The sequence below is a fragment of the Cinclus cinclus genome, chromosome 27, assembly GCF_963662255.1.
Source record: "Cinclus cinclus chromosome 27, bCinCin1.1, whole genome shotgun sequence".
In the NCBI taxonomy this organism is placed as follows: Eukaryota; Metazoa; Chordata; class Aves; order Passeriformes; family Cinclidae; genus Cinclus; species Cinclus cinclus.
The window spans coordinates 1,947,634-1,970,936 of NC_085072.1; the positions used below are offsets into that span (position 1 = coordinate 1,947,634).

The 23,303-nt window shown below is 52.8% G+C and overlaps 1 protein-coding gene across 1 annotated transcript in view; it reads left to right on the forward strand.

The window, feature by feature from the left end:
• Positions 1-23,303, forward strand: part of PLXNA2 (plexin A2) — a 127,647-nt gene that overhangs the window by 74,083 nt on the left and 30,261 nt on the right. Inside the window, exons 7-12 of the mRNA XM_062509370.1 lie at positions 1,038-1,134; positions 4,341-4,455; positions 12,839-13,039; positions 15,055-15,151; positions 16,249-16,442; positions 21,869-22,020. Coding sequence (XP_062365354.1) covers positions 1,038-1,134; positions 4,341-4,455; positions 12,839-13,039; positions 15,055-15,151; positions 16,249-16,442; positions 21,869-22,020 — 856 coding nt within the window. The remainder of the gene's footprint in view (positions 1-1,037; positions 1,135-4,340; positions 4,456-12,838; positions 13,040-15,054; positions 15,152-16,248; positions 16,443-21,868; positions 22,021-23,303) is intronic.

Below are 23,303 nucleotides of genomic sequence, written 5' to 3' on the forward strand. Positions count from 1 at the left end.
CCTGTCCTTACTCCCTCCCTGTGCTGCCAGACTGCTCCCAGGGCAGGACAGGAGCCGTCTGGCCCCTCCAGGGTGGCTCAGGGTGGCCAGGAGCTCTCAGCCCTGCCAGATCAGGTGAATCTGGGAAGCAGGAATCTCCCCTAGGCCTGGCTCAGCACCCACGAGTAGGTGGCTGCAGTTTCTCTCTTGATCTTTGGGCTGGCTCCTCATTAATGTCACCGCTGTCATATTTTCTCTTCCCGTAACTGAAGCACCACTGGCCTGGAGCTCATTTTCCCCTTGGCATCCTTCCAGGTGTCCTGATGATGTCTTTGTGATGCTGAGGCATTTTATGGAGTCTGGGCTTGGGGAACACTGCTTGGGGAGCACTACCCAGAGCCCCATGGTATCAGGGCCAGGATAGGCTTCCCCACAGCAGCCCCCCAAAAAACAACCTGCTCTTAATTAACCCAGAGCTCAGGCTCCTGGAGAGCTCCAGTGGTGCTTCACTTTTTCCCAGCAGCAGCTCCTTCTCTAGGAGGTAATTCTGGGAGACGATGCCCAGAGAAGCTGTGCAGCCCAGTCCCTGGAAGTGTTCAAGGATGGGGTTGGATGGGGTTTGGAACAACCTGGGAGAGTGGAAGGTGTCCCAGCCCATGGCAGGGGGTGGCATTGGGTGTTTGATGATCCCTTCCAAGCCCTTCCATGATTCCACAAATTCCTGGGCTGTCTCTCAGAACAGTCTCACTTTTTATACTGGAGAGTGAATCAGGGAACAGGGTGAGGTTCCAAAACCATTCCAAAACCACCGCAAGGCAGCATTTGCCCCATGTCTCTGATGCATTTTGCCATCAGGGCTGGCTTTTCGGAGGCATTTCTGGGCACAGGCACCCCGGGGGGCTCCAGGGCAGGGTGTGGATGGGGGCCCTGGTGCTGGGAGATGAAAAGCTGAGCTGCCCCAGCTGCAGGTGGCTCGGTGGGCAGCAGGTCAGCCTGGGGGTGCTGCTGCTCCCCTCACCCCTCGGGCAGCACTGATGGGCTCTGCTCTGTGTCCCCAGATTGGTTCGGAGTGGTGCTCCAGCTGAAGTCCCGGGAGACGGGCAGGACCTTTGTCAGCACCGAGTTCAAGTTCTACAACTGCAGTGCCCACCAGCTGTGAGTGCTCCTTCCCTACCCCCCAGCAGAGCCAAAATCCAGCCCCAAAGATTTGGGGAGCGAGCGCTAGGACTGGCCAGGGAGGGTGGCACAGTGCCCAGGTCACAGCACACATGGCCAGGGACAAGGGACAAGGGACAAGGGACAAGGACAGCCACCTGCCCGGGGAGTGAGCCGGGAACCACCTCAGCCTGCTGGGGAACAACCTCAACCTGCTGGTGCCCCCAAGCTGCGTGATCCTGCAACTGAGAGCTGGGATACAGCTGGGAAGGGAAGGGAAGGGAAGGGAAGGGAAGGGAAGGGAAGGGAAGGGAAGGGAAGGGAAGGGAAGGGAAGGGAAGGGAAGGGAAGGGAAGGGAAGGGAAGGGAAGGGAAGGGAAGGGAAGGGAAGGGAAGGGAAGGGAAGGGAAGGGAAGGGAAGGGAAGGGAAGGGAAGGGAAGGGAAGGGAAGGGAAGGGAAGGGAAGGGAAGGGAAGGGAAGGTGTGTGCAGAGGGAGGTGGGATGCAAACCGTGGGATGTGGGATGGAGGGGGTGGGCAGGGAAAGGTGGGATGCAGGAGGGGAAGGGGTGTGGGAGGCCCACTGGAGGCTCTGTGGAAAAGCTCAGTTTTGCCGAGGATGGTGGAATCACATCCCCCTGGGCACTGGAAGGCAGCAGGCAGCTGGCTGGCCTTAAAAAACACATTCACAGACGTGGAGCATTTATGGATTTCTCTCTGGAAACAAAGCAAGCTCCAGCACTGTGGGCAGGACCTGGCAGCAGCTGGGTGGGGGTGGCAGGGCTGGAAGATCTCCTGGGGCAGGGGACACTGCTGGAGTCACCAAGTGCCAGCACAAGGTCACTCCCAACCTTTCTGTGCTGGATTTGAAGCCTCAAGCTCCAGGGCCTTTCCTGCTGCATTTGGAAGAGGGTTTGTGTGTTTGTGTACTCATGGGCTTGGCTGGCCTCTGGTTTTTCTAGGCAGGCATTCATTTTTAATTTAAATTTTGTTGTGAGCCACAGCACAGAGCAGAGGGATGGGGATGACGGGGAATCAGGATCCATATCCATAATCCCAATGATTCCTGCCCTGCTGCCCCTCATGCACAGCTGGGTCCTCAGGTCCTTGTCCCTCCAGGCTGTGTAGCACCAGCAGCACTTGCAGTGGCCCCAGGCTCCTCTGCATTCTCCTGGTTTGGAATCTGCATGAGGAATGGTATTCCAGGGACCCCTGTGTTCAGGGAGGAGCTGAGGTTTGGATCAGGAGAGGCAATACATCCTTCCTGGGCTGTCACTCAGCCTCCCCTGTTTGTGTCTGGAGATAAAGTGCTTCCAGGCTGGTAAATTCTGCAGCACTTACATCACTCTGGACTCGCTATCACAGGGTTCAAGGAGGGCACAGCCAGCCTGGCAGGAGTGAATCACAGCCAGCAAAAAGGAGACAGAATCCAGGGCTCAGGCAGCAGAAAGGAGAGATCTATTGATCCTGATCTATTGATCCTGAGCTCTCTGCTGCAGTGCTGGGGTGTGTGGGGAGCAGGGAGCCCTTTGGGGCATCTGACACTCATCCCTGGAGGTGACACAGGGAGGGAGGGAGGGACACCAGGGGTTTGGGGATGGGCAGGAAGGTTCTGGGGACCCTCTTGTGATGTTGTGACCCCATGGGCTGGGGTGGTTCAGAGCTCAGGGCTGTGGATTCTGTGTCCCCAGGGAGCTGCAGGTGGGACAGGGATCCTTCCCTGTCAAGTGTCCTTTAGTAAGGACCTGATGAGGTGGAGAAAGGAGCAAAGGAGACAGCAGTCCTTGGGAAAGCTGGATTAGGGTGAAACAGCCAAGGTGGTGACCTGGTGTAAGCCTGGGAGCCCCGGATCCTCCTGGGGTCCCTTGTCCTGCTGCCAGACCTGGGGAGAGCTGGAAGCAGCAGCAGGAAACCACAGAAACCACGGAAGAGGGAGAGGAGCCAAACCAAACCAAACCAAACCAAACCAAACCAAACCAAACCAAACCAAACCAAACCAAACCAAACCAAAACAATGGCCTGCGTGGCCTGGGAGATCTTCAGAGGGGAAACTGGGAACTCCAGCAGCCCCTGCTGGGAATGCTGGAGGCCAAGCCAGGCCAGGTGAGGTGAGGTGCTACAGACCCAAACAGGGACAGAAATGGGTCAGACATTAATGAGTAATTAAACCAGCTCGCAGCACTCAGTGTTCTCCCCCAGATTTGCCTGTGCATGATTAGAATAAACTCCCCTGGCTATTAAGGTCACCAGGAGTGCATGAGGAGAGCACAGTTGGGTTATTAGAGCTCGTTCTGGTGGCAGCAGCCCACGAGAGCTCTGCCCTGGTCCCTGTGCCCAGCTGGCACAGACAGAGCCCCTGCCTGCAGAGCTGCTCTCCAGCTCTTGCAGAGCTTCATGCCTGAGGCCACGCTGCCACTTCCCTGGTGACATTTGTCTGCCTGCCCTGGCCTTGCTCCAGCACATCCCCAGGCACTTCCCTCTCCAGGCAGTGCCACAGCGCCTGGAGCCACGGCTTGTGGCACGGGACTGGATCCACGGGCACAGCTGATCCTTGTGCCACCAAGAGCTGCCACGTGGCAGCCGGGGTGGCCTCGGAGATGGAGGAGGTGGCATCTTCCAGGACCAGCAGCTGTCACAGCTCGTGCATCTCTGTGGCAGCAGCAAGTGGGGAACAAAACCCACCCAGGCGCTCTGCTGCCAGCTGGGTCCCCTGGGGCTGAAAAGGGTCTGTGTTCTTTCAAAAACATTTCATAAACAGTTTTTTTTTTCCCCCAGCATGAATCAAAAGCACTTGCTGCACCGTCTGCACTCCAAGGCCAGAAGTGTTGCCGTTGATTGAAGCATTCCTGACTTGTAGAACAACCGATCCCATTTTTGCCAGGCTTGCCTTCTTTTCTAGAATCTAAAGCCCAAGCCTGTGTCTGTGCAACACCCTGCTCTATTTTACACCAATCCAACGGCGTGCAATAAATCCCAGCTTGCATTTTGCTGTGGAATAAATTGTGAGGCTGCCCCCAGTCTGTCTTTTGAGCTTCTGTGCTTTCCCAAACCTGCTCCTTGGTTTTTGCTATATCAAAACCACCCCCCCCCAAAAAAAAAAAAAAAGAAATTATTTTCCCAGGAAGCCTGGATTTCTGGCAAGGCCTGGAAACGAGTGCAGCCCTGCCAAGGCGCTGAGCCCTGTGCTAACCCCTCCTTTCCCCCCAGGTGCCTGTCCTGTGTGAACAGCGCCTTCCGCTGCCACTGGTGCAAGTACAGGAACCTGTGCACCCACGACCCCACCACCTGCTCCTTCCAGGAGGGACGGATCAACATCTCCGAGGTACCAGCTGCCATTCTTCCTTTTCTGCTTTGCTTTTCCACGCCACAAGCAGCATAAAGCCATGTTTATGTGAGGCTTGTTGGCTTCCCGTGGGTCTCTTTGGTGTCCAAAAGTGCAGATGCAGCTTTAAAGCAGGGAAGTGTTGGTGTCACTGAAGTGCTGCTCTTGACCTGAACACCAGAGCTGATCCCTCCCCTGCTGCGTGGGAATGCCCAGGTTCATTAATTACAATAATTACTGCACTGCCTTCCCCCAGAGACTCCTCAAACCCAGAATCTTTCAGCATCTCTGTTTTGCAGCCCCAGCACGGAGGGCTTTGCTTTGTGTGGCTGGGGCTGGGCAGTGCCTGGTGTTGGCAGGGCTGGGGTTGATGGCAGGAGCCTGACTGTGGGCTGCTGAGGAGGGAATTACCAAAGTGCACAGCCCAGGTTTTGGAAAAGGGACGTGGTTCAGGTTCCAGCCCCATGGATCCAGAGCCATCTCTCTTAGCAGTTCATAAAAGGTGTGGGGCTCCCATCCAAAAATGCTTTTAACACTTGGAAAGGCACAGCCCGTGGATGGCTCTGCCAGCTCTCCTGTGAGTCTCAGGGCAGAAGGATCCATGGAGAAAAGTGGTTTGTTAGCACAAATTCCTGATTGAACATTGCCAGGAACCTTTGGTCTGGGGTTTCTGCACTCCTTGTCCTGCCTGATCCCCCTGCCTGCTTCATCTTCACGAGGCCTTGATGTTGGCAGGGTCTTTGCCCTGCCTGTTCCTACAAATAGCTTTGTAGCACTTGAAATGAGTTCAGTTCCTAAAGCTGCAAGAGAAAAATGGCTTAAAAGATGCTCTGGAAATCCTGAGAGTCATAGAAAGTGGGAAAGGAAGCATTGAGGACATCTACAAATATGAGAAAAGGAAAGGAGAGGAAGGTATGCCAGTACCCAGACAAATCCCTGTCAGTGAGTGATGCAGATTGAGAAAAGCAGAAGAGATCAGTCAGTGCTGGAAACACTGAGTTGTCAAGAAGGAGTGACTGAAGGTTTAGCCAGGTTGCTGCTAAACTAGGAGTAAATTCTACTCCTGTGTCTCCCTGGCTAAAATGCTGCCGGGAGATTCAGAGGTAAAGGGGAGAGTAATTCATGAGCTGCATGTGTAAGGACCTGGGTGGGAATCTGCAAATCCAAGGATGGGCAGAGTGCCAGGATGGGAACGTGTGCCCAAGGAGAAGCATCCACCCCAGGAGCAAACCAAAGCTTCCTCCATCCAGTTCAAAGTCAAGAAATTTCCTTTTATCATATCAAGAGAAAGCAAAACCTTTAGTTTCCCCTCCTCTTGGGTGATGGGGGGGGGGGGGGGGGGGTGGTGTTATCCTGCACACTCAAAGCATCCCTGTCCTTCCAGGCTGCACAACTGGAGTTCTCTGTTCTCTGGGTCTCCAACCCCGGGGTCTCAGAAGTGTCTGACAGGTCTCTGCTAAAGCAGGACAATCCCATTATCTCTGTTTTCCTCCTGGGAGCACCCAGGACTCGCCTGAGATCACACAGAGGGAGAGAGTGGAGGAGCTGGTATCTCTGGAAGTTCCTGCTGGGATCACAGGGCTGTCATGTCTCCCAAGAACGTCCTCTGTCGTCTTCATCTTGCCGAGGTTGTTTCTTAGCAGGGGATGTTTTGGGATATCTCACACCTTCCTGGTGATTAGTTTTCATAAGGGCTGATGATAATGATACAAGTGCTCTGCTCTCCATCATTTCTTCCCCAGACCTCTGAGCACAGGCAAAACCACCCCAAATAAATGTGTGTGCTTGTTTAAGAGCAGTGAATTTCCTCTTCACGCACAGCATGCTGATAATGCCTTTGCTGTGGGCTCTTCACTAACACAGAAATAAGTAAATGCCTCATGAAGAGTTTCCTCTCCTACACCAATTCAGATCACAATGTTCTCATTGTGTCATGGCCTGATGTATTAGGAAATTGTTTGTGCTTACCCTGGCTCCCTCCCCAGCAGAGCCAGTGGTGTTTGGAGCCGGTGATCTCTGTGTCTGTGCCCTACTTTCAGTCCCCTGTGCCTCTCCTTACGTAAGGTTTACACACGTGTTCACAGGGGCCTGCACATTTGCTCACATCTTTATATTTAATTTAAGGGAAAATATCTTGAATATTCCTTTTACCCCTGGCCCATCAGAATTGGCGTCCCAGTGGGATTGGATGTGTAATGAGCTCCCTTTGATGCTCCCTGGAGTGTCTGTCTGGAGGAGGAACAAGAGCTCAGAGCCTCAGCCACTTCACGAGGAGATGGAGAAATTCCTTCTTCATGAGCTCTGCTCTGGCTCCTTGCAAGCTTGTGCCCCTCCTGACCAAGCCAAACGCTGCCTCTTTGCCCTGCCTTCCATGAAAACAGAACCCAGAGAGCTTTTCTCATCCCTCCACCTGCCCTGACACCAGGAGCTGTGTGCTCAGGTCCAAGGGCAGAGCTCAGGGACAGGAGTGAGGGGTGCAGAGGAGCCCCAAAGGTGGGTGGGTGCTTTGGGAAAAGTGCAAATGTGGCACACGTGGTTTGGGGTCACTGGTCAATGAACGCAGAGCCTTTCACAGCCTTTACAGCAGAGCAGGACAGAGCCGGCTGTTCCTGATATCCTCCCTCTCATGGGAATTTCTGACATGGGGGTACCCAGCTCCTCTGAGCTCCATTTCCAGGCAGCCAATCCTTTCAGAGTTAATAATTAGAGAAGCAATTATTTTCTGATCCTTTTCCTAGTCAGAGTCTTCACTGGCAGAGGAAGGTGCCTGCTCACACCTTGCTCCCACCAAATCAGGATTTCTCCAAGAGATTCTCGTGGCTGTGGAGCACTGATTGTCCCGCTTTACAGAGCTCCAGATCAAGCCAATGATTCTGTTTTAATGTGTCTGATGTGGTTCGGTCTGTGTGTGTGGGAGGTTTTATGATGTCTCTCTGTAAATGTCTGAAACTTCCAGATGAGGAGGAATGTTGATACATAAACATCCTTACACCCCATCCCAGAGGAGAGCTACAAGCAAATAAATCCTCTTAGCTCCCCAGAATGTGGGAGCCCGTCCCTCTTTGATGTCCAGTGTGTGCTGATAATGCTATTTCCACTGGAGGGACTCTGCTGTGGGCACAGAGAGTTTCAGGTTGGGAATTTCAGTGTCTTTTGTCTCCTTTGAATTCCCACTGATTTTATGGCAACGCCCTTGCCCCTGGCTGTGCCCTTGGGTGCCGAGTGCTCCTCGATGTGCCTTGAAGGAAACAAAACAGAATCAGCCCATCATCGTGGCTGTCCTGACAATTCCCATCACGGGAGAGCTGAGCTGTGCCGGAGGTGACTCAGAGCCACATCTCAGTGCCACCACATCTCACTGCCACATCTCAGTGCCACATCTCAGTGTCACATCTCAGAGCCACATCTCAGAGCCACATCTCAGTGCCACCACATCTCACTGCCACATCTCAGAGCCACATCTCAGAGCCACCACATCTCAGTGCCACATCTCAGAGCCACATCTCAGAGCCACCACATCTCACTGCCACATCTCAGTGTCACATCTCAGTGCCACATCTCAGAGCCACCACATCTCAGTGCCACATCTCAGTGTCACATCTCAGTGCCACATCTCAGAGCCACATCTCAGTGCCACATCTCAGGCCACCAAAGCCAGCCAATGATTTTGCCAGGTCACACCTGACTTTGGGGAGATGACTTTGCCTGAAATAGGAGCAAAAAACCCAATTTCAGCAAAATGCCCTCAGCTCTGAGCTATGGCAATGTTTTTTTCATCCCTGGTGTTGATGTTTGGTGTTGGGGGGAAGGATCCAGGTGGGGAAGAGCTGCAGGGAGATGTTCCTGCCTCTGACCTATCCCTGTGCCAGGGAATTGCTCCCGTCATCACCTCTGGCACACAAAGGGTTGTTTACAGGAGGCAAAGGTTCCCCCCATGGCTCTAAATATCCCCCTGGCTCCCAAATTAATGGAGAGGACCCAGGTTACAGCACGTGCCCAGCTCAGGGTAATGGTGTGGGGAAGGAATTCACCAGGCTCGGCTCCAGCTGCCTTTCTTTCAAGTCTGGTTTCTAAGGAACAGGGTCTGCTCTCCTTTCCAGTGGCATAAATGAAGGATAATGTGTTTCCATGAGTGACAGGGACTGTAATTTATATCATTGGGAACACAACTGTGAACCAGGGGTTTATATTCACGTGCCAGATTGGGTTATGTTTATAACTTTAAAATAATGTGTAGCAAGTTAACATTTATGGAGAGTTTGCGGAGGCTTTTTGAAGATGAAAAGTACAAAAACAGTCTATTTTCTGCCATTTGGGCGAAATCCTGTAGTCAGAAGAATTGCCTGCCATTTCTAGGCAATTTCTTTTTTTTCTTTGCAAATAAGAGCAAGGAGGTTTGACCTACTAAAACTGCTCGGTTAAACACAAATAATAACCATGGGTGCTCTGTTCTGCTCCAGAGACAGCTGCAGAACGCAGGTCTTTAAGGTATTTATAGACCTTGGAGTCTTTGAGGCTAAAAAGTGTTGGAGAAGCATAAAATGTCTTTGTAAATTGTGTGTGCTGATACTTCACAGGCAGAATATTCCCCGAGAGTCTGTGCCACTCAGGCATCGGAGCCTTGTCTTCCTCCAGCAGATCTGATCCGTGTTTATTCTGGCGCAGGGAAGTCAAGGAGGATAATGAGAGGATTCTGCGTGTTTGTTTAGCGACAGGAGGCAATAATGGCCTTTCTAACTCGCTGCAGGATTTACCTCTCATGAATTAAAAAACAAAGTAAACTGATTATGGAACAAGTTGTGTATTCCAGCGGCTCTGTTCGCTGTTTTCTGGGTGTTTCTCGCAGGGGCCTTGGCCACAGCCACAGAGCTCAGCCCCAGAGCAGGGCTGGTGCTGCCAACCCCTTCCCAGGGAAATTCCTGTCGAGGGAATCAGCATCGACAGAGGCACTGCCCAGCCCGGTGATAAACCCCTCACAGAATAATACCTGAACACTGGATTTTCCACCAGGGAGCAGCTGGGAGAGGTGGTGGAGGGACAAAGCACCCAGCCAGGCTGTTCTCCTGCAGCACCCACGGGAGAGCCAAAACCCCCTCACAGGGACTGTGGGAAGGGACGTGGGGATGCAGGGATGTGGCTGGGCAGGGATTTGGGGTGCAGGGATTTGGGGTGCAGGGATTTGGGGTGCAGAGCTGTGACTGTGCAGGGATTTAGGGTGCAGGGATTTGGGGTGCAGAGCTGTGTCTGTGCAGGGATTTAGGGTGCAGGGATTTGGGGTGCAGAGCTGTGTCTGTGCAGGGATTTGGGGCGCAGGGATTTGGGGTGCAGAGCTGTGTCTGTGCAGGGATTTAGGGTGCAGGGATTTGGGGTGCAGAGCTGTGTCTGTGCAGGGATTTAGGGTGCAGGGATTTGGGGTGCAGAGCTGTGTCTGTGCAGGGATTTGGGCGCAGGGATTTGGGGTGCAGAGCTGTGTCTGTGCAGGGATTTAGGGGGCAGGGATTTGGGGTGCAGAGCTGTGTCTGTGCAGGGATTTGGGTGCACATCACTGCGGCAGCAATTTAAAAACCAAACTGGGGAAAGAAAAGCTCTGAAGGCCGAGTGCTGAGGCTGGAAATGGCTCACAGGGACGTGCAGGGTCCGAGCTGACCCGAACCCTCTCCAGCTCCCCTCCCTCAGCTGACAAATTCAGCAGTGACTGCCCACAGCAATGGGCTCCCCACGAGCATCCTGGCTTTTCCAGAGTCTGGCATCTTCCTACGGACGTCTCCATCCCAAAATGTGGATCCCTTATTAGTGTGATCACTGCAGCTGTCAGCCAGCACGGAGCGGCCGCCTCGCTTCTGCTCGGGCAGTGCCTGCCCCGCTTTCCTCACAATCCCAATGTGACATTTCCCTTCCGCTGGAACCAAAGGAATGGGGGTGGAAAAAAAAATTTAAAAATCTATTTTGTCCCGTTCATCTTTAATGATGGCAGAATAATTTTTGCTGCCAGCATTTTCAGCACCAGAGAGCAGATCTGGGAGTGGGAGTCCTCTCCTGTGTCTGGGAAGGCAGGAGCCCTCCTTTAGCAGTCATCTCACGGACAGAGCTGGCCAGGAAGGATAATGGTCCATAACATATTCATTATTTTCAGGACTGTGCACTGAAGTTCTCCCACTGGTGATGCAAGTGGAGATTTTTTTTTTAGTTTTCAGCCATAATGGGGTAAAGGATTCTGCAGCTCCAGGTTGCTTTTCCTTCCAATCCAAGGGGACAGGCGCCCCAATGGAGTGGAGCCACTTCTCCTGTTGGTCCTCCATGTGACTTGAAGGTGAAATGCAAAACCTTAAATGCAGCCAGGTGTTGAGTGGAAGGCGGCACGGGCATGTGCTGGGTCGGAGAGGAAGGAATGTGCAGAGTCAGATTGGAAGAGCTGGATGGAAAATGCTGTGAATCCAGGGACTTTGCTGGTGGTGAGCTGGGGTTGGATCCACAGTCCCAGGGTCAGTGGGAAGCAGGGAATGCCATTCCTTTCCAGCTTTCCTGTGGACCCACTCCACTGCAGCAAAGGGCTTCCCTTCCCTGCCCAGCGCAGCTGATGGAGTTTGAAATCACTCTTGGCTGTTAATCCGTGAAAGTCCCTGTTAGAAATAAAATAAAATATATATACGGAAAAGTGCCACTGGAAAGGTTTATGAGGCTGCAGTTTAAGTTAGTGGCTCCTCCAGACCAGAGGAGCATCTGTTTCTCATTTACAGCTCACTTGAGCCAGTGGTGGAACAACTTCCCACGGCCCTGGCTGGAGCTGGAGGGGGAGCCTGCCTTGGGGAGGGGGGATGTCCCCCTGGCCACGCTGTCCATCCTGGGCAGGATGGCTGGCACTGCCATCAGCATGATTTCCTTTCATCCCCAGGCTGGGGGGCAAAGGGCTCGGGATGCCAGTCTGGGATTTGACAGAGGGAACGGACCGGGCTTGTTCTAAACTCCTGCTTTAGCTTGGGATTAATCATTCAGTGTCAGGTGCTTACAGGTACTTAGGTACCTTGTTCCATTAGATCAAAGCAAATTAGAGCTGAACAGAATGTAAATACAGCTGATGGCCAGAGCCTTTGTCTCAGCGTGTTGCAGTTCCCGGTGTAGAAATTGAAGAAAAATTGAATTTCCAAGTGTGTTGTGCAGAGATAATGTTTGGGATGTTGAGATCTCACAGGGAGGGATGTCACACAGTTACCAGGAGCTGATAAGTCATTTTTTGTGGTCCATCTCAGGATTTATTTAGACATTTGGTTTGTGCTTGGGCGAACTGGAGATCTGTTCTGCTGTGTGGTGTTTCACAGAATCACAGATGGTTTGGGTTGGAAGGGATCTTAAAAATCATCTCATCCCACCCCCCGCCATGGGCAAGGGACACCTTCCACCATCCCAGATTGCTCCAAGACCCATCCAACCTGCCCTTGGAAACTTTCAGGGATGAATTTTAAGTTCCCTTCCCACCCAAACAATTCTGTAATTTGGAGCTAGAAGGGGCGGTTCAGGTCGGATGCTTTGCCCACCCAGCAGGCAGAGGCACAAATCCCACCCAGGCACTCCTCAGCCCAGGAAAACCCCAGCACAGGAGCTGGGTGGGCAATTCAGGAAAGCAGAGGTGATGGAGCATGGAGAGGAGTGAGAGCAGATAGAGCAGAACTTAACATCACCTAGAAATTAATGAATGGCACCTTGGGCTAATTTTACAGAGATAAAGCAGAGCAGAACAGTGCCTGGTGGTGAGAGGGAAGCACATTCTGGGCTGATCCATCTCTGCTGCACGAGGGGTCTGAGGGGTGAAAGGGGATTAGGAGAAGCCCCTGTGGACTGTGGGATGCCTTTCTGGGCTCCCTAAAAACAGAGGCCAGACAAAATGAAGGGAATAAAAAGCAGTTTATTTCTATTTATTGAAGGGACAAAGCCCCACAGAGGCTACACCCAAAATGAACAATGGATCACAGCTTTTCACACTTTTATAAGTTCGGTCCATTTGCAGATTGGGGGTTAATCTTGCAATTACAGTTTCAGGTAATGAAGTCATTTACCCCAAGTTTGCTCTCCCCAACTCACTTTTGTTTCCATCTCTCGGGGCCTGAGGCAGTGAGGTGTCCTTGATTCCCAGCCTGGAGAGGAATTGTTGTGTCTGCCCAAAATGGGACAGCAGCAGCTCACACTGGATATGGAATTTAGAGTTCTATACTAAAGAACTGCAAGATTACAATAAAATATAAAAAAATATAAATATAAAAATTAGATTACAACATATAAATTAGATTACAATAAAACACAAAAAATATAAAAATATAACAGCTAAAATCCTAAGGCATCACCCCCACAGCCCACCCATAACCTGCCACCTTCTCTGCTCTCCTCCCAGGACTGCCCCCAGCTCTTCCCCACGGAGGAGATCCTGATCCCGGTGGGAGAGGTGAAGCCCATCACGCTGAAAGCCAGGAACCTGCCGCAGCCCCAGTCGGGCCAGAGGGGCTACGAGTGCGTGCTCAGCATCCAGGGCATCATCCACAGGGTGCCCGCCCTGCGCTTCAACAGCTCCAGCGTGCAGTGCCAGAACAGCTCGGTGAGAGCAGGGGGTGGCAGCTCCAAACAGCCGCGGGGAGGGGGGAAAATCTCCCTAATCCTGAATCCCAGCTGGGAGAATGCCCGAGAAGGGGAGGAGATGCCTTATCTGGAGGGTCCTGGATGCTGGTGGGGGGTCAGCCAGGGGAAGGGGAGGAGGAGGAGGGAATTCAGGAGGTGTTACGGCAGGCTAATTCACACACGGGGAGATAAGGAGAATCACAGACCCCTTATCGGGGAGCTGTCAAATCGCAGGTCACGGTGGCTGGATGAATAGAGCAGCGCTGGAGAGCAGGGAAGGAGGGGGAAAGGGAAAGTGCCAGAGGAGAAAGCAGAGCACGAGAGAGGGGAATCACCCCAAAGTACAGGGGAATCACCCCAAGGGACAGGGGAATCACCCCAAGGGAGAGGGGAATCACCCCAAGGGACAGGGGAATCACCCCAAGGGAGAGGGGAATCACCCCAAGGGAGAGGGGAGTCACCCCAAGGGAGAGGGGAGTCACCCCAAGGGAGAGGGGAGTCACCCCAAGGGACAGGGGAGTCACCCCAAAGGACAGGGGAGTCACCCCAAGGGAGAGGGGAATCACCCCAAGGGACAGGGGGGTCACCCCAAGGGACAGGGGAATCACCCCAAGGGAGAGGGGAGTCACCCCAAAGGACAGGGGAGTCACCCCAAGGGAGAGGGGAATCACTGGAGTGATGCTCCCAAGCAGCAGGGCATGATAATCCCCTTCCACAGAACAGGGCTCAACCTTGCCATGGACCCCAGGGCACCCCAAAGTCACCCTGGTGGGTCCTTTGGGATGCTAAAACACAAATGGCAAATGCAGGCACCCCCACCCTTGATCCACAGCTCAAATTTGGGTTTTCTGTGTTCCTCCACAGCTGGGGGACGAACAGGGACAAGCGTGGCCCTTGCTCTGCTCACCATGTGCTCAGAAAGGGCCCTGGGCAAACAGGGCACAGTCAGTTTGTTTTAGGCAGCACAACAGGGTCCACTTGAATATTCAGTGCAGATGGTCTTAAATTGTTAATGAAGTTTTGAATTTTTAAAAGTTTTACTGGGTATTTATACATTGCTGGCTATCTTTGGGCCTTGCAGCTTGGTGGATAATAAATGTATTAATAGTATGTATTATTTCTCCTATCCAGAGTGATTTATAAGCATTAGAGAAGCACTTTTATTGCTGTTAGGCTGATAGGAAGAGGTAGAGGGAGGATGTGAAGGCCATTCTGGACTCACAGCTTCTTGTTCCACACCAGCTTAGTAAAACCCAGGCAGGGTGAACCAAACATGAGTTAAAACTGCACAGCTCCTGCCCAGGGACAGGCAGAGCAGCCTGCCCTGCTTTCATCACCATTCCCTCGTCCCAGAGAGGATGGCAATGCTCATTCACCCTTTTACGTATTTTTAGAAACTCTTGATTGATCTAAAGAGATCACCAGAATGAGACCTGGCCAGTGCTGGGTGTGATAATGGGAATTTCAGCATTCCCTGGGAATTCAGCTGAAGCATCCAGCCTCACTCCCAGAGGAGGGGAGAAATTCAAGCCAGTGCAGTCCTAGAGCAGGCTGAAACCCTGGCTGGGCTTTGCACCATCTATTGCTGCTCAGCTGTTTCCTGTTCTACCTGCAAAGCTCTGCAGTGGGATTTGGGAGCTCCCAGTCATACTGGGATGCACAAACTGGGCAGGAAACAGCCTGAAGGCAGCAGTCCCAGTCTGGTCACCTGGAGGGGCTGTGTTGGTGAGCCAGAGACTGAGTGATGAGAGCAACCACTGTGAGTGGAATGATTAATCTGTTACCCCTCACAAGGACTAGATCTGATTTCATTATCTCTTCCTGGTGAGGAGAAGGGACTCAAAGCAGAGCCGTGGAGATGAAGTATAAAAATGTGGTGTCTCAGGCACCAGCAGATGTTTTAAAGCAGAGAATAAAGATGGTTTATCTCAGAAAAGCCTCCTTGTCTGTGAGTGTTGTCTCCCCAAGCAGTTCACTGTGGATCTTACCCTGCAGTACCTCTATGATGGGATGGACATCAGCAACTTGGCGGTGGACTTCGCCGTGGTTTGGAACGGGAACTTTGTCATTGACAACCCGGAGAATCTGAAAGGTAAAATCTGCTTGGATTGGTTTCAGGTCATGGGTGGGAGGGACTGGAGAGGGGCTGTGGGGGCAGAGACCCCTGAGGAACACCCTGAGCAGGAGGGCAGCTCCCTGCAGTGTTGGTTTTGGAATCCACCTGTGCAGGGGCACCTGCAGCTTGGGGAGCCAAAACTGAATTTGTGCTGTGGTGGGCAAGTCCAGGAACAGCTGTACCCCAAGGGAATGGCCCTATCCCAGCTGTATTCCAATGGAATCCCTCAGTCCCAGCTGTACCCCAATGGAATCCCCAATCCCCACAACACCCCAATGGAATCCCCAATCCCCACAGCACCCCAATGGAATCCCCAATCCCCACAACACCCCAATGGAATCCCCAATCCCCACAGCACCCCAATGGAATCCCCAATCCCCACAACACCCCAATGGAATCCCCAACCCCACAGCACCCCAATGGAATCCGCCAATCCCACAACACCCCACTGGAATCCCCCAATCCCACAGCACCCCAATGGAATCCCCAATCCCCACAACACCCCACTGGAATCCCCCAATCCCACAGCACCCCAATGGAATCCCCAATCCCCACAACACCCCAATGGAATCCCCAATCCCCACAGCACCCCAATGGAATCCCCAATCCCCACACCACCCCAATGGAATCCCCAATCCCCACAGCACCCCAATGGAATCCCCAATCCCCACAACACCCCAATGGAATCCCCAACCCCACAGCACCCCAATGGAATCCCCAATCCCCACAACACCCCACTGGAATCCCCCAATCCCACAGCACCCCAATGGAATCCCCAATACCACACCACCCCAATGGAATCCCCAATCCCACAGCACCCCAATGGAATCCCCAATCCCCACAGCACCCCAATGGAATCCCTCAGTCCCAGCTGTACCCCAATGGAATCCCCAATCCCCACAGCACCCCAATGGAATCCCCAATCCCCACAGCACCCCAATGGAATCCCCCAATCCCCACAACACCCCAATGGAATCCCCAACCCCACACCACCCCAATGGAATCCCCCAATCCCCACAACACCCCAGTGGGATGCCCCTCGCTGAGCTGCCCGCTGTGCCCTGTCCCCGCAGTTCACCTGTACAAGTGCGCGGCGCAGCGCGAGAGCTGCGGGCTGTGCCTCAAGGCCGACCCCAAGTTCGAGTGTGGCTGGTGCAGCGGCGAGGCCAAGTGCACCCTGCGGCCCCACTGCGGCTCCCCCGGCGCCCAGCCCTGGCTCGACTGGTCCAGCCACAACGTCAAGTGCTCCAACCCGCGCATCACCGAGGTGAGCCCGTGCTCCCCCAGCCCGCTCCCCCAGCCCTCTGCTGCTCTGGGCTGAATAAAAATCTGCCCGGCCCCGACAGGGATAAAACTCTCCGGGACCTTATGGGAAACCACTGGCACCTGGCCAGGTGTGCAGCCGCTGGCCCACGGGCAGCTGGCACTCGCCAGCCGTGCCACCCGCGCCGGGGTGACCGCCACGGATTGCTGCGGGAATGCTAATTAAACCAGGGAGCTAATTAGTCTGGAGTTGGCGCTTCTGAAATTTCTGTTCGGCCCACTGAGGGATGCAAAATGTGTCCCAGGAGTATTTTCACCAGTGAAACTTCACTCGCTCTGTTAACACTGCTGTGAGGAGTGACGCTCCTATCAGGTGGGAATGAAGGAAGGTTTGGGTTTCTCAGTTAATGAAATCCCCCAGAAAAAGCCTCCCTTGCCCTGGGTGTGTATCCACACTGCAAAAGATGTCACACAGTCAGATCAGAGCTGTCTGTCACGCCAATGCTGGTGGCACCCAAAATCTGCCAGCTGAATCTGAGCCCAAGTGAGTGTGGGTCTCCTCTTAAATTAAATTAGTTTCTACACTACTTTAACTAAACTGGCTCAGATCCCACAGGAGGGAGGCATCCACCTCCTCCTTCAGCGGAGGAGAGGAGGAAGCACAGAGGCTGCTGCTGTGTCGGGGCTGGGTGGGGCTGACAGGAGAACGATGCTGCTGAGGAGGGTCCATCCATGCTCAGGGACATTGCCAGATAACACTAGGGACATTTTGGTATTTCTGCCTTAGGCCTTCTGCCCAACACTGTTACACCTTTGCTGGGCAGTTGTTCCTCTTGTGCAGGTGTTCCTCTTGTGCAGGTGTTCCTCTTGTGCAGGTGTTCCTCTTGTGCAGGTTTATCTCTTGTGAAGCTTTAACTCTTGTGCAGGTTTAACTCCTGTGCAGGTGTTCCTCTTGTGCAGGTGTTTCTCTTGTGCAGGTTTTTCTCTTGTGCAGTTTTTTCTCTTGGCAGTGTTTGTTTTTTTTTTTGTACAGGGCAGAGTGGAGCTGGTGAGAGGTGCTGGGGCTGGTTGTGCAGGAATGAAAAAGCATTAAAAAGGGTTGGAAGTCTCTCCCTTCCCTGCTCAGTCTGTCTCATTGTTTTTGAAGTCCCAGCTGTCCTACCAAAAGATAAAATTATCCTTAAAGTCTTCCCTGGACATTCCCCTTGTCCTGCCACTGGGCAGAACCTAAACTTCTCTTGCCCAAGTGCTGCTCTGCTGCACAAGGTTATGCTACAAGAAACAAAACATCCTCTACTGAGATTTGCTTCCCCACAAACCATGCAGAAAGTTGTCAAGTCGTAGAAATCTTGGAATTATTTTTCTGCCCCTCCTTGAGCTGGGCAGAGCACACTGAGCTCCAGCCACCAAGTGACTTGCATGTGAGCAGTGCCAGGCTGGCTCTGGCAGCTGGCTGCAGGCAGGGCACTGCCACAAAGTGTTTTATCACTGTCCAAGTTGAAAGCAATACTTTTGGGTTCTGTCCAAGGAGAAAAGAGCAGAGCTCTGCTGTTGCAGATTTCTTGACTCCGTCCCCAGGTCTGTGTCACAGCCCTCAGAGTGAGACTGTGAAGGAGACCATGAGACCTTCCCAGCTTTCATTGTTGTTGGGTCCTTTCCCAACTTGTGAGTTTTCTCAGGGTTTTGGGAACCATTTTGCAATGCCCCATGCTGCAGAGCTGTACAGCTGGGAGGACACCCTGCCCTGCTGGGACTGCCAGCTCCAGAGCTGGCACTGGTGACACTGGTCCCCCATTCCCTGGGCACCAGCAGTGACAGGACTGGGGAGCAGGGTTTGCTCTCATACTGGAGCTCACACTGCAGCCTGGATTACCCAGAGTAAAAGAGCCTTTAATAAGGGCTGGTTTCCACTCCTCCTGCTTCATCGAGCCAGGTTCACTCTTTGTGACAAGCCTGAGGTCAAGGGCCTGGCTCCCAGGCGCCAGTGCCTTTGGGGGATTCATAAAAAAGCAGAGATTGTGTCTTAATAGTTCTAAAAGTAAATGAGCAGTGGGATATTTACAGTCCTTTCACTGAGTGAGAGGCCCAGCCCTTCCCAGCAATGTCCGCTCAGCATCTTAAAACTTCCACCCAGCCTGTGGCCTTAGCAATAAATAAATAAAAATCACTTTCGGGCGAACAAGTGGTGCTCTGATCTTCTATTCATTTATTTGCAGGCCTCATTAATATAACATCAGTGCAACAAACAGCTGAAGGGGGGGCAGTGTCAGGCTGAATAATGGAGTTGCTCTGCTGAGATAACAATTAGGTTCTGAATGTGCCATCAGCTGAGGCACAGACAAGCAGGGATCATGCCGGGATGACAATGCTCCTGTGCCGCTTCCCGCTGGGCTCATCAGCTGGGATCCAGAGCAAAAAAGCACAAAGAGGATGAAGGTGGATGGGGTTTGGGGAGGGGGCAGGGGCTGTGCCATTGGTTGGGTGCTCTCTCTGCACCCAAACAGATGCCAAGGGGTTGCTGTGCAGGGCTCGTGGCTTCCCTCCAGCTCTGCAGGGAAAGCTCCAGCAGCTCCCAGGCAGCCCCAGCTCAGCTCTCCCTGGCTCCTCACTGGCTTCTTCTGCAGGCAAAGTGGGGCTTCATGTCAGAAACGCTCAAACATTCAAGCAGCAAGACGTGACACTGAGAACATTTATCCCGCATTGTTGGAGCCGTGTCTTCTGTAGGCTGGGAGGGGAAGGGTTCTGGCATTGGAATGGTGCTCCTGGATCCCTGGGATCCAGGATTCCAACCTTGAAATCCCTTGGGTTCCAGGCTCAGGGATCCTTTGGGTTCCAGGCTCAGGGATCCTTTGGATTCCAGCCTTGGGAATCCTTTGGATTCCATCCTTGGGGTTCCCTTGGATTCCTAGCTGAGGGATCCCTTTGATTCCAAGCTCAGGGATCCCTTGGATTCCAGCCTTGGGGGTCCCTACGTTGGTTTCAAGTAAAAAGCAGCAATAACAGAAGTGCTCTGGAGCATCTGCATCCCTTCCCTGATCAAGGACAGGGTGTGAGGGTGACCGAGCTCCTGCCACCCCCCTCATCCCCGTACCCAGCCCATTTGATGAATAACACAGTGCTGCACACCTGATCAATCCTGCCCAGCATTATTACAGGGCATCGGGATTTGCCTCGTGCAGTGGGGAGAGGTGACCTGTTCAGAAAAATTCTTCCTCCCACACCTCGCTCAGATCTCAGTGACTTTCAAGCTGCTTCAGTTTAGCAAACAAGCTGAAAAAAACTTCAGCAGAGGTGCAGATTTCTAAACAGCAAATGTCCAATTCCTTGTAGTGGCCTGGCTCTTTCTCAGCTGCCCTTTGCAGGTCCTTTTTATCTTCCACAGAGCTCTAAGCCAAAAGCCAGTCTAGTGAAGTGATTTTCTTGAAATTGGGGAATATTTCTTGCTAATCCTGTCTGTCTCAGATCAGAAATCTGGACTGGCAGCCCTGCAGCCTGGGCAGCTCCCAGCACAGCCCGGCTGGGATTAGGGCAGACCACGGGCTGGCTGTGCTGCAGGTGCCTCATCCTCACCCCAACCAGAAGCCCAGGGATGCTGCTCAGACGATCCCCAGCTCTGGGTGCACCGGGACCTTTAAGACTTATCTTCTTTCTGTGATTTTGACTGAATCTCTCCAGCTGTAATTAATTGAATGCATCTGTTCTAACCCTGGGGCTGCTTTATGGCACAGTTACTTCAAAACTGTTCAATTAGTGGCCACTAAAATCTAGGTCGAGTGGAGCTCCATATTGGGGATTTTCCAGGTCAGGACATTTTTAAAATACAGCATCAGCTTGGCTTTGTTCGAGGAGGCCGCTTGGCCTCGCTGCTTCTACTCAGGTCAGAAAATGGCAAGCAGTGACTTCTTTTTTTTTGAGCAGTGATGAGACAACAAGCCCGGTGGAGTAAGTACTCCAGTAAATGCATTTTAACATCATCCAGAGCTGCAAAGGACACTTGTAACTGTCAGGCAAGTTCAGGTGATTCCCAAGCACTGATGTAAACACTACCAGGCCTCCAGGACTCAGGGTAACACAATCCAGCTTGGTTTTGTAGTTGGGTTTATGGGCACGTTGAGCTCACAGAGCTAAATGATACAAGACAAGCCATGGTGTGAGTTACAGGGAGCAGCAGCACAACAGGCAGTGCGTGGTGAATAAATTAAAAACCTCCATCGGGCAGTGGAGGGGAGAGGGAGGTGGGAATTAAAGGATGTGGAGGAAGGAGGGGGTGGCTTGGTGGCTCTGGATGGTGCATGGTGTAGGAATAACCTCAGCATGAGGATAAAAATGGGACAGAATGCCCAGGGAAGTGATGGGGCTGGAGCAGGAAGCCCAGGGAAGTGCTGGAGTCACCTGGCTGTGCTCAAAAACCAAGTGGATGTGACCATTGGTTTAGTGGGGGTGGTGGGATTCCATCTTGAAGATCTTGGATGTCTTTTTGGAGAGGCTTTGGGGAACTGGGAGCCACAGAAGTGGTGGGGCAGGGGTGTCCTGAGGGCTGCTGTGGGGCAGGTCACTGGGACATGGTGTCCTGGTGGCACCGGTGTTCAGCCACCTTCCTCACTCCTGAGAAGGTGGAAAAAAACAACCATCCATCTGGGAACAGCAAGGAAAAAGTTCTGAAGAGGTCAAGATTTTTTTGCCAAAGACAAGGGAGGAACAAAGGAGCGTAAAAAAGATTTATCCATTAAATTAATTAAATTGCATTATTATGGATTGTATTTATTTATTAATAGGAGCTGCAGCACGGGGAAGATTAGAAACTTGCCCAAGAGCAACAACAGAGAAGGTGGCAGATTCAGGATAACTGTCTGAGAGTTCTGGATCCAAATTTTGTGACCATGCATTATTGAAATTTATACTCCTAATTGAAGAGGAGATTGTCCTTAATGCAAGTCCAGGGAAGCAGGGATGATTATGGCTGAGGCAGGCTATAAACAGGCAGCTTGAAAGCACACACCTCACCCTTTAACATTTTTAAGTCATTTGAGGGGCCAAGTCACTAATAAAATGTGGCATTAACATTCATAGAACAGCCAAGGCTCCCAAGCACCAGGCTGCTTCTGGAAGGTGCCTTAGCCTGTTCTGGATAAAGACAGGAGCCAGGTTTATCCTTCTGCAAGGATTTCTGGGCAATGGCACTGCCCACTCTTCTTGGCCGGCTCAGGGACCTTGGAGTCCTCTCTTGGAGCAGAGCACAGATGGATTTCAGCATCCTTGGGCTTCTCCAGGACATCCAGAAGAGCCGCGAGGGCTGGTGTGGCAGCAGCAGGAGGAGGAGGAGGAGGAGGAGGAGGCTGCAGCACTCGCAGCAGAAGCGTTTCCAGACCAGGGCTGCGGCCGAAGCACGGGGATGTCACCTCACCTTTCCTGCCTTCTGCCTCCCTGCAGATCCTGACGGTGTCGGGGCCCCCGGAAGGAGGGACGAGGGTGACCATCCGTGGTGTGAACCTGGGCCTGGACTTCTCGGAGATCGCGCAGGGCGTGCAGGTGGCCGGGGTGCAGTGCACTCCCCTGCCCGAGCACTACGTCGTGGCCGAGCAGTGAGTGTCCCCTCTCCTGTCCCCACCGCGCGTCCCCGGGGCTGGGCACCCTGCAGAGCTCCTCCCTGACCTCCAGCCAATGCTCAGGAGGCCAAAAACTCACCCAGAGCTCGGGCAGCTTTGGGAAGGGCGGTGGAGGTGGGCATGGGAAGGGATTCCTTCACATTCCTGCACATCCCACACGCTGGACTCTTTCTGCAGGGGTTCAGCAGCCCTTTGAGCTTTCATTAAATGTTCTGTTGTGGTTCCTGCTTGGCTAAGCACGTTTCCTGATGAGCACCTTGCTGCTGCTGCCGAGCCTCCCCATCCCACTTGGAATTCCGCCGGCGCCGCCGGCTGCGCGCAGCCATTTGTTAGGAGAGCGAGGTGGTGACAGCCCCGTAATCTGAGCGGGCCTCCAGTAGAGCCAATTCATTTGTTTCACTAAGAAAAATGTCAGCCCAAAATTAGAAAATAGGCCTGGAAAAGGGGACGGGGTAATAAACCCCAGAGCTCCTCTCCTGCCCCACGGGGCTGTGCTGGGGGAGCCAAGGCTCCGAGGGCTGCTGGGGGACGTTCGTTGGGTGGGACAGGAGAAGCTGGTGGTGTCTCCCCTTGGATCATCTCCTGATGACACTCCTGGTAACCTGTGCAGTAGGACTGGGAGTGTGGAGGTGGCCAAGATCCCGTGGCTGGTCCCAGTAGCACAGATCTGCCCCAGCTTTGGGAGCAGCTGAAAGGAGCTGTGCTCTGCTGGGAAATGCATTTATTTGGTGGCTCCCACCCAGACCCCAGCACAGTGCAAGGACCTGTCACCAACAGCACATGGTGGCGTTGGTTGGGTTTTGTCCATTCCTGGTGTTTCTTTCCCCAGCTCGAAGGCAGAAGGGGCACTGCTGACCCCTCTGGAGCAGCGAGGGTCAGTGCCAGGGAATTTGGGATCACGGGATGAAGGGTGCTTGGGGCTGCTGCAGGAATGGCTCCAAGCACGGCACCAATACCCCACCACTTCGAGCAGTTGGGGCTGTTCTGATGAGCACTACTTTGTTATATTTTATTTTTCAAATAAAGGATGGAAGATTATGAAATTATCCCCCTTTGATGGTATGAAACCCTGATTTTATAATCATGACTCTAATTACGGCTCTTGAGCTTTCAAAGTTTGTTAACATCATTAAAACATTTACCCTGGGCAGATAACAGCAAGCGCTAGCATGAGAGCTGCCTTTTAAAGATGAATACAGATAAAAGGACCCTCTTAAGGGTTCTGTGGGCAGACTGAATTCCAAGACTGTAATGACTCT